A 15,163-nucleotide genomic window follows, 5' to 3' on the forward strand; every position below is an offset into this window, starting at 1 on the left:
TTCACATTTAACAAATATCGATGAAGCACCTATTAAGTGCTGGGCAGTGTGCCTGGGTATCCCAAGGATCCTATTTATCTTTGTTTCCTCAGCATCTAGGGCAGGTTAATAGGCCCTTCATAATGTTTGTTGAAGGAGTTTGTGTATGAAATGTGACAGCATACCAGGAATGTTCCATGGGAGAACTATAAAACCACACCTGGGAACACATAAGACTGCTGATGTGGCTATAGTGGTCCATGGAGGTACAATGTGCTAGAAGGTTACCTGAGTAGAATTGTGTTTCTGAATAATTGATGATTACTTCATGGAGGGAACTTCCTTACTTGGGGACGTGGAGTGGATAAAATGCCCACCAGGGAGAGATGAGGACCTTGGGTGTTGGTGGTGGTAGTTCTGACTGCCCAGCTGTGTGACTTATGGGACTGTGAATGCCCCTGTAAGCATCTGTCAATAGTGAATAAGGGAACTTTCTAGCTCTAATGTGGTGTTTTTCTGAAATACTAAACTTGTATAAAATATATATGGTACATATATATAAGTGCCACTCACCAAATGTTTCCCATTCTCCTGGATATGTGGTATGACTGTGTCTTCCCCCTGGCTGAAACCATCAAGGTTTGAGCAGAATCCAGGTGAGTCACGTGGAGGTGGGGATTTTAAGAACAAATGTGTAATCTGCTAAATCTTTTTCCCTGCCTCCAGGACTGAGGATGCATGGGTTGAGACACAACCTCCATCATCCTGGGTCTTTGACTATGAGGATCAGAGTCCCTCAGCTGACTTGTGATAGATAATAAGTTTAAGTAACAAATAAACATTCATTGTTAAGCCAGTAGGATTTTGGGTCATTGCTGCTGCCTAACAACTTATTTTAATTGTAATGGTATAATGAAGATTTTTTTTCTTTTGACTATATAAATTGTTAAAAAGAGTATTTGTGTGTATTTAAAAAAAACCTGAAAGTTCCACACCTCTTACATAGGTGGATTTTCAAAATCTGCTTACATTCATCTGTATCTTTTGCAAAATGTAATCTTAAAAAACACGGGGCCGTAGTTGTAGCTCAGTGGTAAGTGCTTGCCTACCATGTGTGAGGGAGGCACTGGGTTTGATCCTCAGTACCACATAAAAATAAATAAAGGTATTGTGTCCATCTACAACTAAAATTTTTTACAAACTTTCTACCTAGACTATTAAAAAAATTAAACATTTTAAAAAGGTGAAATACATGTGAAGTTTTATTCATGTCTGTTTTCCTCCTGTCTTTCCATCTTACTAGATCTCTCCCAGGTTTGGTGGGTATAATGGAAATGCCTAATGGAGTTGTTCTTCACATTTTGTTTTTAGGATCTCCTATATATACAGCACCAGAGGTTGTGAGGGGTACTGACTTCTCTGTTACCAGTGATCTCTGGTCATTGGGCTGCCTGCTTTATGAAATGTTTTCAGGTGATTACTTTCTGCTTCCATATAAAATCAGAAATAAAAAACAGGTTAATTCTGTAGTTTGCAAATATTTTACCCTCAAGATGTCAAAAATTTTGCTGTTTTTGTGTATACCAATTTTGGCTGAATTGCTTGCTATCTAGGTATATGTAGGTTCTTAAGAATTTTTTTGACTTTTAGGTAATTGTTCCTGATGATAATCTGAATATCAAAATGTGCCTATTAAAAACTTATTATTAGTAGAAATTCTTGTAAAGGTGCCTTGTGACAGAATTAGGACCTGTTGAGTAGTTCATGAAACCCTTGGATCATTATAGTGATCTATTTGTGAATTTATGTATTGGTTAGAATAATAAATTTTGAATTAGAAATATTAAAAAAGATATAATGTGCTTGATGTACATATTAGGCATTCACAAAGTAGTAATTGTTTCTCTATAAATTATATATTTCTAAAATATTTGTAGTTGAGATAAGTTTAGAATTGGTGATAGCGAACAGTTTAATTTTGCAAGTTAATGTGATTTCAGGAAAACCTCCATTCTTCTCAGAAAGTGTTTCAGAATTAATTGAAAAGATTTTATATGAAGATCCTTTACCACCTATTCCAAAAGGTAAGATTTCGTTAATTTACACCTTATACTGAGTGTACATTTACCCAAATTCTGTTTTACTGATGCATAACCTTCAAAAGTTTTATAAGTGATCCCAAGTTAATAGTTTTTTCTTTGCCATTTTTGATATTAATATTGAAAACAAAGTATTACTAAGTTTCACTTAAAAACATGAATTTTGTGTTCCTATAAGAAAACATGTTTAAAGATTTGACTCATACCTTATATTTGTTTCTTGTCTGTACCACTTAATTTGTGTTCATGTCCCATATAGTTATTTCTGTGTAATGATGTTTCCATAGGACAAACAGGTGACATCAGTCCTTAGCTGGAGGAATAGTAATACTACCCTGACAAATTTTAAAAAATATTTTAAGGCATTCCCCTGCCTAACCCAGCTGAGGTGGGGGTGAGGGCAGGGGTGGAGGTGAGATGGGTCCAGCCCTTCTCCAATATTTGCAAATATTTGCAATGGACTAGTGAAGAATTCCATGTGGTGAGGTCAGAGGTAGTCATGTGTGTGTGAGTGTGTGTGTGTGTGTGTGTGTGTGTGCATGTGTGTGCCTGTCTGTGCCTGTCTGCACGTGCCTCCAGCTTCACTCATCTGGAAGAAATTTCAAAGAAGTCCAACTTACTGCTCTGAAAGCAGAAGAGGGCAGAAGGTAAATGAGTTACCCAAGCAGAAGGGATCAGTAAAGGCAGAGATCCTTGAAAAAAAATTTTTTTAATTAGATATAGTTGTACTTAAAAAGTGTTGGAACTTTAATTATACAAATTGTGACTAATGTAGCAATGTATCATTAACAATGTTAAGAAATGAAAAACAAAAGGCATGAACAGGGCTGGAGTTGTGGCTCAGTGGTAGGGCGCTTTCCTGGCATGTGTGAGGCACTGGGTTCCATCCTCAGCACCACATAAAAATAAATAAATAAAATAAAGGTATTGTGTCCATCTACAACTAAAAAAAAAGGCATAAACAGTATGACATTTGCTGTACATTATTAAATAAGTTGATCTTAAGACATTTGAAAATAGGGTTCTACAAATATTTGTTGAATTTTTTTTTTTTTGGTGCTGGAGATCGAACCCAGGTCCTTGTGCTTACAAGTCAAGCACTCTACTGACTGAGCTATCTCCCTAGCCCCCTGAATTTTTAAAAGAAAAAAATTTCTAATCTGTGAATGGAGGAAACAGAAATGCAGAATATTTTTGATACTTCTAGGATTATCCTAGGTGGAAACAATAAAAATTTTGATATTTTGAAAATAGTCTTAGGAGATGATTTTTTCTTTTTAAATACAGTATTTTCTGGTGTAAGTTACAGTTTTCATGTGGAGAAGAGAAATCTGAAAGTGTTAGGGGTCAGGTCAGGCTATCACAGGTGACCCAGGCTTAATTATTTAGGTGATCTTCATCAAACTAGGGCAATGGTGCCCAGCTGAATTGATTGCCTTGTCTCAAGGGTGTTTGGCTGTTGTCTTAGGTTATTTCTTTTTACCATAAACTGATGAATTGGCCATAGTTTCATGTCCATCTTTAATTAAAAAAGATAAAAGTATGAGATTAATGAAATTGGCCAGTTTTATAAAGTTGCACTGTTAATTATTTCCTTGTTACTAAACTTTAAAATAAAAGAGGCATTACAAGTAGTTTAATGATAGTGTATTGCAAAGCAAGGTTGGTCAAGTTAGTGCTTCAGAGAATAAGGAAGGCTTAACTAATTGCGGAAGACAGGAACATCAGTGTTAGGCCGGTGACCCTTATTGAGGTTGTTTTTTGGTCAAGAGAAAGTTCAGAGGTTAGTTAAGACTTAGGTTTTTGATATTCATTCTTTTGTGTGATCTAGGGGAAGCTGTGCACCTCCCCCACCCTGCCCCATTAAATAAAGGCTGTAATTGTTCTCTTAAAAACACTTTTTATCCTTAAATTACTATTACTTAAAAAATTCTGATGTAGTATTAAAATGTTATGTATTCATCTACTTTTCACTTTTTCTTTTTGGAAATTGCTTATAGATCCTTCACTTCCTAAGGCATCTTCAGATTTTATTCATTTGCTTAATGGGTTACTTCAAAAAGACCCTCAGAAAAGGTATGAATAGTTTTAATGTGAACGATAGTATAATCTTTATTTCTTATGTACTTTTAAAATAGTGTTGTTCTTAATAATCAAATAACTGTTCAAATTACTTTGTTTTTAAAAAGTCTGACTTTGGATTGAGTTTTCTCACTTTATAGGAGTTTTTAATCATGAGCTATTTCTAGTCAGTTTCTCTTTGTATGAATTACATAGTTTCCCAGGGTAGTGGTGTAATTCCAGGGTAGAGTGCTTTCCTGGCATGCAGGAGGCCCTGCGTTCCATCACCAGCACCCTGTCAAAAAAAAAAAAAAGATTCACTGGTAAGGTGACACATTTTCTTGTGACTCCCAAATCCAAGGAGTACAATTACTTTCATTGTACATTTCAGGCTAAAAGTGTTTTAGAGTATAGAACTAGGAATGATGCTGTCAAGAGAGTTAATGTACTGTTTATTAACTAAGTGATATTTTAATGTGATTTTAAAAATAATCTACCATAATGAAGATAGCAATGAAAAGGATAATAGGCACGATACATTTTTAGTCTTCCAGTGATGGCCAAGGAGTTAGAAATTGTTGTAGTACTGGGTCAGGGAGACTGGGAGTGGATGGGAGTAGGAAAAGGGGTCTCTTTAGTTTGAAAGTGTGTGTGTGTGCATGCATAATGCTAGTCATGGAACCCAGGGCCTTGCGTGTGCTAGTCTAGTGCTGTACCACTAAGCTACATCCCCAGCCCAAGAGCAACTACTTTTCTGGTTCTGTCTCTTGATAGGAAGGGGTTGGGGGAGGGGTTAGTATTTGGGATCTCTCAGGATATAAAATGGAGAATGTTTAGTATAATATGTAAAATAATTGATTCCCTACTTTTATCAATTGTATGAAAAACACTGTTGGAGGAGATGCAGATTCTTGTTTAAGCTCTAGGACTAATTCTTTTGCTTATATTAGAATGTTTTAGGATAGGTGTTAATTTTGGTGGGTAATTTTTCAGGCATTTTTTGGTAGGATATAAATATAAATGATTTATAGTCAGTGCTCTGTATAGTCAGTACAGGAGGATTCAAAGTTCAAACTCAGCCTCAGCAACTTAGCAAGGCCCTAAGCTAAGACCCTGTCTCTAAATAAAATATAAAAAAGGGCTGGTGTTTTAGTCAGCTTTTTTGCTGCTGTGACTAAAAGATCCAAGCAGCACAATTGTAGAGGAGGAAAAGTTTGAGGGCTCACGGTTTCAGAGGTCTTAGTTCATAGAAGGCCGGCTCCATTCTGTGGGGCTAGAGGCGAGGCTGAATGTCATGGGCGAACAGTATGGCAGAGGGAAGCAGACTCCGTGGTGCTTAGGAAGCCCCAAGAGAGAATCCACTGGTCAGATACAAATATATTCCCAAAGCCACACTGTAATTCCCACCTCCTCCAGCCACACCCTACCTCTTCAGTTACCAGTTAATCCCTATCAGGGGATTAAATCACTGATTGGGTTAAGACTCACAACCCAATAATTTTTCCTCTGAACCTTCTTGCATTGTCTCACATGTGAGACAAACCATAACAGCTGGGGATGTGGCTCAGTGGTTTAACACCCTGGGTTCAATCCCCAGTACCGAAAAAAAAATTTTGTATTAACCACGTACCGACCTTTTTCTTGTGAACAGTTTCTAAACAATACAGTATTAGTATGTACATAGCATTTGTTATATTTGATACTACAAGTAATCTAGAGATGATTTAAAGTATAGAAGGGGATATGTGTAGGTGGTATGCAAATATGTCATTTTATAATAAGAAATTTGGGCATCCTTGCATTTTGGTATGTGTTGGCTGGAGGTGGTCCCAGAACCAATTCCCTGAGGACACTGGGGGACAGCTCTTTTAGGATGGTATATCTGCATATGCCTACATTTATATTATATACTCTTTTATATATTATATACATTTTTTGCTTAAACAGTACTACTGCAAAACCAACTCTTTTCTCTCATGGTATAGTATGGATCTTTTCCCATATTAATAAATATATATCTGCTTAGTAATTTAAAATGGCTGAAGAATGTATGTGCAATAATATGTAATAAAAATAGACATTCAGAGTTCTTCTTGATTTAGATTATTATATACATAACTGGACTAGATATGCTTTTGTGGGTGTTCACTGGAGCAGTGATCTTTGTATAAATTTCTCAAAGCAGGATTGCTAGGCAAAGGCTGAGAGCATTAAAAGTTCAGTGCACTTGCTACATTTACACTGTGAGCTACAATATGTTGGCAAGCTCCTTCCCTGCCACCCTTACCTACAGTAGCTTGCTTAATCTTTTAAGTATTTGCCAATCTGATGGATGAAAAATAAATTGTACTTTACGGACCATTTTTATTTCTCTAGTAAATTATAAGAACGCTTTGTGTCCTTTGTGGATATTATACAGTTGCAAATTCTTTTAATATTTTTGCTTTACTTTTTTTAAAATATTTTTTTAGTTGTCCATAGACCTTTATTTATTTATATGTGGTGTTGAGAATTGAACCCAGTGCCTCATACATGCTAGGCAAGTGCTCTACCACTGAGCCACAACCCCATCCCTTGCTTTATTTTAATTAAGGCGAATTTTATTTAAATACATATTTTGAGAAATTAAATTTGAAATTTTTAAAAAATTGTTTTTAAATTTCAGTCAGGCTTAACTTTTCTTAATCTAGTGAGTTTAAATTAGTAGTAACATTTGATTCTTTGAAATTGAATCTGGGTTTTAGATAAACTTAAAGTCATTTCAGTGTAAATGAACAAGCTAGATATGATTTTGACTCCTAATTGGGAGTGTGGCTGTATATAGTTAAGTAATGGATATTCCTATTTCCAAGTAGGAAGGGTTAAGTTCCCCAACTGAAATGCCTCAAATACCAGGGCAACTAAAATAATCTTGCTGTTCTTGGGATATAATGGGTTTCAGAATTATAAATGGATAATATCTGACATATTTACTTTCAAATTTCCAATTATTTCTAGACTCCCTTTCTAGACTGGTTGGGACCCCTGAAATGTTTTTATCAAACTTAATGGAATGTGAAACCTGAGACTTGTAATTCCTAGTTTCATTACGTACCATTTAAAGCTTCTGAATTATTTCTTCTGACTTTGTTGTCTAAGAGTTTAATTGAATTCTGAAATGAAACAGTAAAATGTAAAGCAATTTCAAAGGCACATTTGTATGATGTTTATAAATTGTAAAATCTGATGTTATATATAATTGGGAAATGGCCTGGGAATTCTCTGTGGCAAATCATGTTAAAATAGAATTTTAATATTTGTTTTATCAAGATTAACTTGGACTGGACTACTGCAGCATTCATTTTGGAAGAATGCTTTCATGAGAGAAGACCAGGAATCAAACATGGAGGGTTTCAGCTTCAGGTATTATAAACTTATTTTTGTGCATGGAGTGTAGTTATTGAACATGTGTGCCCATTACTCTTCTAATGATGCAACATCAGTGACCTGAATTTTTGTGCTTTGGTAGAGAAAATGCAGCATTTGTGAAATTAGGGTTGCTTGACGAGTTTAGTCATATTTTTGTGTTCTTGATTTTGCTCATTTTCTGACTAGTATTTTTTCAATCAGTCATGTAGTACAGTAGTTATTGGTCCTGCTTACCAAACATTTGACTTCATGCCTTCCAAGTACATGGTAGAAGGCCATTTCCCCTTTTGAGTTAGGCGTGGTCATATGACTTAATTTGACTAATGAAATGTGAGCTGAAGTGATGTTACTTCTGTATACCAACTTCAGGAACTACTGTGTGATTGTCCACATTTCTTCTTTCTGTTGGTGTAATTTGGAAGAAAAAGGTCAACATGGAGTTTCTGTCAGCCTGGCTCTTTAGTAATAGTGATGGATTTGTCATTCCTACAAACCTTCAATGGTAGCACATGAATAAGATGCAAAGTCGTGAGATTCTAAGCCACCAAGATTTGGTGGTTGGATGTTACCACTGCATCACCTAGCTCATCCTGCCTAATGTACTTCATGTTTATCATAAAATTCTCTTAGCTTCAGAGGGTTAGCGATGTGAGGTGTCTGGAAAAGAGCAAGGTGTGAAAAGTAGCCGAATAGGGAGAAAATCTTAGTTGCCTAGCTTCCCCCACCCCCAACTCATTTACTGGTGAAGGATTGTCTGCTTATTTTTAATCTTGGCAAATTTAGTGTCCTGGACGGAGAAGTGAGAATTCTATTTAAGATCTCTCCCATACTTGAATCTCTGTGATCCAGTGACCTTCAGTCATGTTCTCATTATTGTATTGGGCTTTCTGTCGCCACAGCTTCCACCTTCCATTTGCTTATAATCTGGCACAGAGTCAGCATTATAGAAAGAAGAAAGGTGTGTCAGCAGACTAGACTCTTTGTTAGTGTCAGCAAGTCCAGGACACCTCTGACCCTTAGTTTGTCATTTCTGAAAGGAGAGGAGTTGTTTTTTTACCCAGAGAGTTGTAGGGGGAGAAATGAGAGACTTAAAAAAATGAAAATACTTTGGAAAAAAAATCAATAGCTACTATTAATTTTCTGCTCTATTTTACCATCCTTTTGGATCACTGAATGAATATTTAGATCTGACTTGAAGAAATGAACTAATATAATTTATATTGTTAAGTGTGTTTTTTTTTGCATCTGTTTAGAAAAGTCTGCTCATTATCAATGAAAGATTTTTGTTAATTACAACTTTCTTACATAGTCAATCATGTCATCTGCAAATAGGGGCAGTTTGATTTCTTGCTTTTGGATTTTCATGCCTTATTGCAGTTGCTAGGACTTTTCCAGTGAGTTATTAAATTAGGAGTGATGACAGTGGAAATCTTTGGCTGGTTTCTGGTGTTAAGGTGAAAGCATTCAGTCTTTCCCTGATAAGTACGATGTCAACTGGAGGTTTTTCAAACTGCCCTTTTTCAGTTTAAGTGTTGTCAGCTGCTGCTTCTGTGTCATTTCATATGATCATATGACCTTTCTTCTTGAGGCTCTTGCTGTGCTGCATTAGTTGGTCTTCAAATACCTAGCCAGTCTTATACTTCCACAGTAAACCTCTTAGGCATGGTGTATTGTAGTTTTTATGTCTTGCTGGATGTCTTTGGATTTAACAGGTGAAAGGGCAGTAGTGGGGGTAGTGGGGCATCAGAGTAAGAGGGATTTGCCTCATTTTCTTGGGACCATGGCTCTCTGGTCAGAGAAAAGGGTTCCTTTTAGAGTTTTAGGCACTGGCCAGCCTCTGCTTTTGTCCCCAACAAGCTGCTGCAGGATTACCTGAAGGGTGGATAGGACACATGGGGAAAAGAGAAAAACAAGTAAACTTGGAGATTTCCTCTGCTGCTTTCTTAGGAATTCCCTTTTCCATTCCTTGGGACAGAAATAGAGGACTTTTCTTTGTACCTTGCTGCCTTAGAGTCCAGGTCAGGCAACTGAAAAGGAATAATAATGGGAAATTCATTGCTGGGTTTAGTTATCACTGTGGTGTTACCTTAGTCCACCTGCTGCCACTCAATTTTCAGGGAAAGAGTTATAGACATCTCAGTACAATGCCTTGTATATGGGAAGTGCTCATTGTAACTACTCACTGGAAAATATGCTTTTCTACCTCTATGACTTTGCCAAATGTCATGTGTAATTTTTTAGTTGTAGATGGACACAATACCTTTATTCATTTTTATGTAGTGCTGAGGATTGAACCCGGTGCCTCATGTGTGCCAGGCAAGTGCTTTACCACTGAGCCACAACCCCAGCCCTGTTGAGTGTAATTTAATTACCTTTTTCAACCTTGTGCTCTACACATAAAACTAGAGTTTGAAACTAAGTTTGTGTTTATTTTCTCGTCTTGAGTGGCAGAAATGTGATGGAGTGTTCGGAGCCACAAGAGTCCAAGGAGCTTTTGCAGAATCCTCAGAATGGACAAGGAAAAGGGCAGAAGGGTGGTCAACGGCTAAGCCAGTCTTTCAGACTCGGTGAGCTTTTATTCTAGCACATTCATATTGTTTTGGATGCTGTTTCAGAGAGTTCCTAATTTCAGTCTTAGCTTTCTTTTCAAATCTCTATGTTTATTCTCTACTTATGGTACTTTTGTTCCTTTTGGATTATACATTGTTTTCCTGTTTTAGAAAATCCAACTGAGTTGCGACCAAAGAATACTATTGGGGGTCAATTGAATGAATCCATATTTCTTCTCAGGTATGTAAATAAAATGAGAGAAAAGATTTCTTAAAGCATTTGCTACCCTGGTGGCAAACTGTTACACAAAGATGAAGGACACATGTATTAATTCCAGATTCCACTTTTCACTCTATTTTCAAGGTTATAGTTAACTTTTGGTTAGGAATCTAGATTTTGCTATGAATTTAAAAAAATACTTTTCCTATTTGTAAGGATCAAAGCCTTTTCATTTTGTATTTTAACTTCAAATAAAAATGAATTTAAATTTTCAGAAGTCAAGCTATTTTATTTTTTTGGTAGTACTGGGAGTTGAACATAGGGGCCCTTTATTGAAATAAAGTTAAATATTTTCTATACTCTGTAGAATCTTTGATCTATTTTATTATGTTAATCCTTCCTGTACTGGCAGACATTTAAAAATTTATAAAATGTATGTTTTGAAGTTTCTAGCTAAAAAAAACTAAACTATAGTGCAGAAGCTGCAAATGAAAGAAATAATTATCCAGAAATCACTCTAATAATAGTTACAAAAATTTTAGCAGTATGTAAACACAAATTAGAGTTTAAAATTTTGGTGAGATCATATATAATCATCATATTCTACCAGTTTTCCTGATACATGTTCCCCCTTCCCCCACCAAAAATACTAAGCAGCAGATGAAATTTGTGAAATCTGCCTAATGTTGAATGTGTGTATTTTCTAGTTCTCGTCCTACTCCAAGAACTAGCACTGCAGTGGGATTAAGTCCTGGTGAGGATATGACTCAGAACTCACCCCAGAAGACCTCTCCTTTGACCAAGGTGAGCAGTGATGGAATCTTTTTTTATATAAGATATAGACGCTCAGGAAAAATAATTGCAAATTGATATTTGAACTATGTTCAAGATTATAATAAAGTTGTTTTCCCTGATCATGTTTTTGTTTGTTTGTTTTCCAGTAGCTCCTCTAAAAGAAATATACTATTTCATTGCTTCATAGTTGTTTTCTGGTAATGGCTTTGTGTGTGTGAGTGTTGGGGGGTGGTACTGGAGATTGGAGCTATATATATCTGCAGCCATTTTTATTTTGAGACAGGGTCTTAAGTTGCCTAGGCTGGTTGTCAACTTGGGATCCTTCTGCCTCAGCCTTCCTGGTAGCTGGTATTACAGACCAGGGCCACTCTTGGTCACAACTTTATTGAGATAAAATTGACCTGAGATAAAGTTAACTCATGTCAAGTATACAATCCAGGGTCTTTAAGTGTATTCACAGAGTTGTGCAGCCATTACCCCAGTAAATTTTAAGAACTATTTTTTCATCATTCCATGAAGAAATCCTGTACCTATTAGCTGTCTCCCCTACTTCTTCCCTCTCTTATGCTAGGAAACCACTTATGTACTTTTTTTCTAAATTTACCTATTGTGGACATTTCATATGAATGGAATCATGCAATATGTGGTGGTTTATTACTGTTTTTTCCCCCACTTATTAATAGGGTGTTTCCCAGATCTGTCCAAGTTGTAGTATTTATGAGTATTTATTCTCAAAAAAATTTTGTTGTGTATATATCACATTTTTTTTTTCATTCACCAGTTTAGTAGACATTTGAGTTGTTTGGATCATTGGGCTATGATAACAATGTATCTATAGCAGGCTGGGGTTGTGGCCCAGTGTTAGAGCGCTTGCCTAGCATGTGTGAGGTACTGAATTTGATATTTAGCACCACAAATAAATAAATTAATAAAATAAAGGTCTATCAACAACTAAAAATATATACAAAATTTAAAAAAATGCATGTATAAACATTTGTGTACTTCATGTTCTTGTGTGGGTGTGTATTTTCATTTCTTTTGGGTATAAGAAATGGGTGTAATTGCTATGTCATGGAAATCTCTCGTTTTAACTTTTTGAGGAACTTTCAAACTGATTTCCAAAGTACTGTTGGACCCGTTCACAGTCTCACAAGCAGAGTATTAGGTTTCCAATTTTTACATATCCTCACCAACACTTGTTGTCTTTTTAAAAAAATGTGTGGTAAGGGCTGGGAATATAGTTCAGTGATGGAGTGCTTGTCTAGCATGCCCAAGGTCCTGGGTTCAATCCCCAGCACTACCAAAAAAAAAAGTTATAAAATTTGCATTACATATATTTTACTGTTTTAAAAATGTCTAAGTGTGCAGTTAAATGGCATTATGTTCAAATTCTTGTGCAACCATCACCACCATCCATCTCCAGAGCATTTTCATTATCTCAAATTCTACTCACTGAACCCCTGAATCTCTGCCTTCAGGGTTCATCCATGTTATAGCATGAGCCAGAATTTCATTCCTTTATAAGGGTGAGTAATATTCCCATTTATGTATTTACCACATTTTACTTACTCTCCATTTGTTGGTGTCTACTTAAGTGATTTCACCTTCTGGCTGTTGTGACTAGGGCTATGTTGTTTCTTTTTGATTATAATCATCCCAGTAGGTGTTAAATTACATCTCATTGTAGTTTTGATTTGTGTTTTCTTGATAGTGATGTTGAGAATCTTCTCATGTGGTCACTGCCCATTCATCTATCTTTTTAGTATATTCAAATCCTTTGTCCATTTTTAATTGTCTTTATTATTGAGTTGTAATTGTTTTACGTATTCTAGATGTGTGATTTGCAGACTTTTTTTCCCATTCTGTAGTCTGTCTTTTCACTTTCTCGATAGTATCTTTGAAGCACAAAACTTTTAATTTTGATGTTCAATTTGTCGTTTTTGTTTATTCCTTGTGCTTTAGATAGCACATCTAAGAAACCATTCCTACTCCAGGGTCACAGAGGTCTATGTTTATTTTTTCTTCTAATAATTTTATGTCTTCATTCTTACATATAGGTCTTTGATCCATTTGAGTTAATTTTTGTATATGGCAGGAGGTATGTGTGGGGGAGTCCAGTTTCATTGTTTTGCATTTGGATGTCCAGTTTTCTTAGCACTATATGGTTGAAAGATTCTTTTCTTGTGTTCTGTTGACATCCTTTAGGAGATCAGTCGACAGCAAATGTATAGATTTGTTTCTGGACTCTGTTGTTGAAATAATGGAATAATGTTTTTTGGTTGAATGTGGCAGATGGTTATTGTAGAGAATTGTCATTTTATCGAGAAAATTCAAGCAATAATTGTACAAGTACTATAAGATAGCTAATGTTTTATGACTTTTGAGTGACAACTTTTTATTCAGTTAAAAATTATAAAAAACTTGAAAAATGTAAAAGAACAAAGAAAATAGAAAAATCACTTAAAATTTAATTACCCAGAGTGAACATGTATTTGTAATTTCACTTTTATACATATATATGTATTTTCAAAGGAACAATGTTATAACTTAATTTTTTCACATAATGATTTTGATCTCATGCAGTTATTGATCATTTAGTTTATTCCTGAGCATTTTATCTGCTTATATTTTGTGATTGTGAATGTGATATTAAGTTGTAATAATATTTTTATGCATGCATTCAGTTTACCTGTAGGAAATTAATTTTTTTTGGAAAATTAATTTTCATACATATTTATTCTAATTGGTCTACCTAACAACTCTTATATTATTTCTGGTAGTTCTTCAGTTGACTGATTTTGGTTTTCTGGATGTTCTGTTACACCATCTACATATAATAATTTAGTCACCTCTCTGTCAAGTACCGTTTTCTTTTCTCTCTGGACTAGTTATTAACTAGCAGTTCCTACAAGTGGCGGTCAGCAGGGATGCCCATCCCTGCTCTGCTGGTGGCTCTATTCCTTTCCTTCTCCCCAGGCCCACAGGACACCATCCTCTTCATCAGACTTTTGTTGTAAGTAATTTCCTCACTGGTCCCCCCAGGTCTTCCTTGCCTTCATCCAATCCATTTTTTGCTAAAGCTGGTATGATGTTTTTTAATGTTCTCTTTTGAGCAGTGCCAGGCATTGTTATAAATGCTCCACACTTACTCTTCACAGTCCTGAAAGGTTTATGGTTTTAGTCTTTACTGAGATAAAACAGGATTGTAAGATTTCATAACTGACAAGTGTCCACGTCATTCAATTCCCATCTGTCTTAAAAGTCCATGTTCTAAGCAACTCAGTGAGACCCTATCCTCTAAATAAAACACAAAATAGGACTGGAGATGTGGCTCATTGGTCAAGTGCTGGTGAGTTCAGTCCCTGGTACCAAAAAAAGAAAAAAATAAAAGAAAAAAAAAGTCCATGTTCTTTCGTTTTATAACATTCCTTGTTCTTCATGCACTTTTATATATCTTTTGTCTAAATTGTCAGGACCAGTTTTGGTTTCTAGAAACTTTATTAGATATCTGTTCCTTTATCCATGTCCCTTAGTTTTAGATAATTTCTTTTCCTCACTGATTTGGTTTTGTGTTTTATTCAGTTTCTTAGTCCTTCTTTCAGTTGAAGTTCATAATGTATAAATCCTATTTTTTTCCCCCTGATGTTAAATACTAAGTCATAACACCAGGAATAAAACTTCTAGTTAAGTAGAGCACAAAGAAGATAAACCTTTGCTTATCCGTTTTCCTTATGTATCAACTCTATTTCAGGTTTAATAAATATATTGGTGTTTAACAATTCGGTAGCAGATCAGTATTTCAGCCCAAATTACACTTTTAATTTCATATTGAATATTCATAAGACAAATCATTAGTTTCTTGTGAAAGATAAAGCCATGCTGGAAATCCAAACCAGTTTGCTGCATTGGAGTTTAGAACATGCCACTATGGGAGGTCTATCTTCTAGTCCTTACCAGCCTTGGTGACAAGGATTCCTTGACATGAACAAGTCAGTTACTTTCTCTGAGCCTTGTATTTTCCATCTTTAAAATAAGAATGACTGTACATACAG

The 15,163-nt window shown here is 35.5% G+C and overlaps 1 protein-coding gene across 10 annotated transcripts in view; it reads left to right on the top strand.

Moving 5' to 3' along the window:
• The window catches only part of Ulk4 (unc-51 like kinase 4), a 623,492-nt gene that overhangs the window by 24,975 nt on the left and 583,354 nt on the right, over positions 1-15,163 (top strand). For 9 of the 10 annotated variants that reach the window (XR_007105971.1, XR_007105973.1, XR_007105972.1 and 6 more), the window contains exons 7-13: positions 1,351-1,452; positions 1,980-2,063; positions 4,079-4,154; positions 7,449-7,541; positions 9,993-10,114; positions 10,268-10,337; positions 11,024-11,120. Coding sequence is in view for 7 of the 10 variants with exons in the window: in XM_047532456.1 (XP_047388412.1) it covers positions 1,351-1,452; positions 1,980-2,063; positions 4,079-4,154; positions 7,449-7,541; positions 9,993-10,114; positions 10,268-10,337; positions 11,024-11,120 (644 nt within the window). In the remaining 3 variants the exon portion in view is untranslated. The remainder of the gene's footprint in view (positions 1-1,350; positions 1,453-1,979; positions 2,064-4,078; positions 4,155-7,448; positions 7,542-9,992; positions 10,115-10,267; positions 10,338-11,023; positions 11,121-15,163) is intronic. The other variant, XM_047532458.1, reaches the window with a different exon arrangement.

The sequence above is a fragment of the Sciurus carolinensis genome, chromosome 17, assembly GCF_902686445.1.
Source record: "Sciurus carolinensis chromosome 17, mSciCar1.2, whole genome shotgun sequence".
NCBI classification, from domain to species: Eukaryota; Metazoa; Chordata; class Mammalia; order Rodentia; family Sciuridae; genus Sciurus; species Sciurus carolinensis.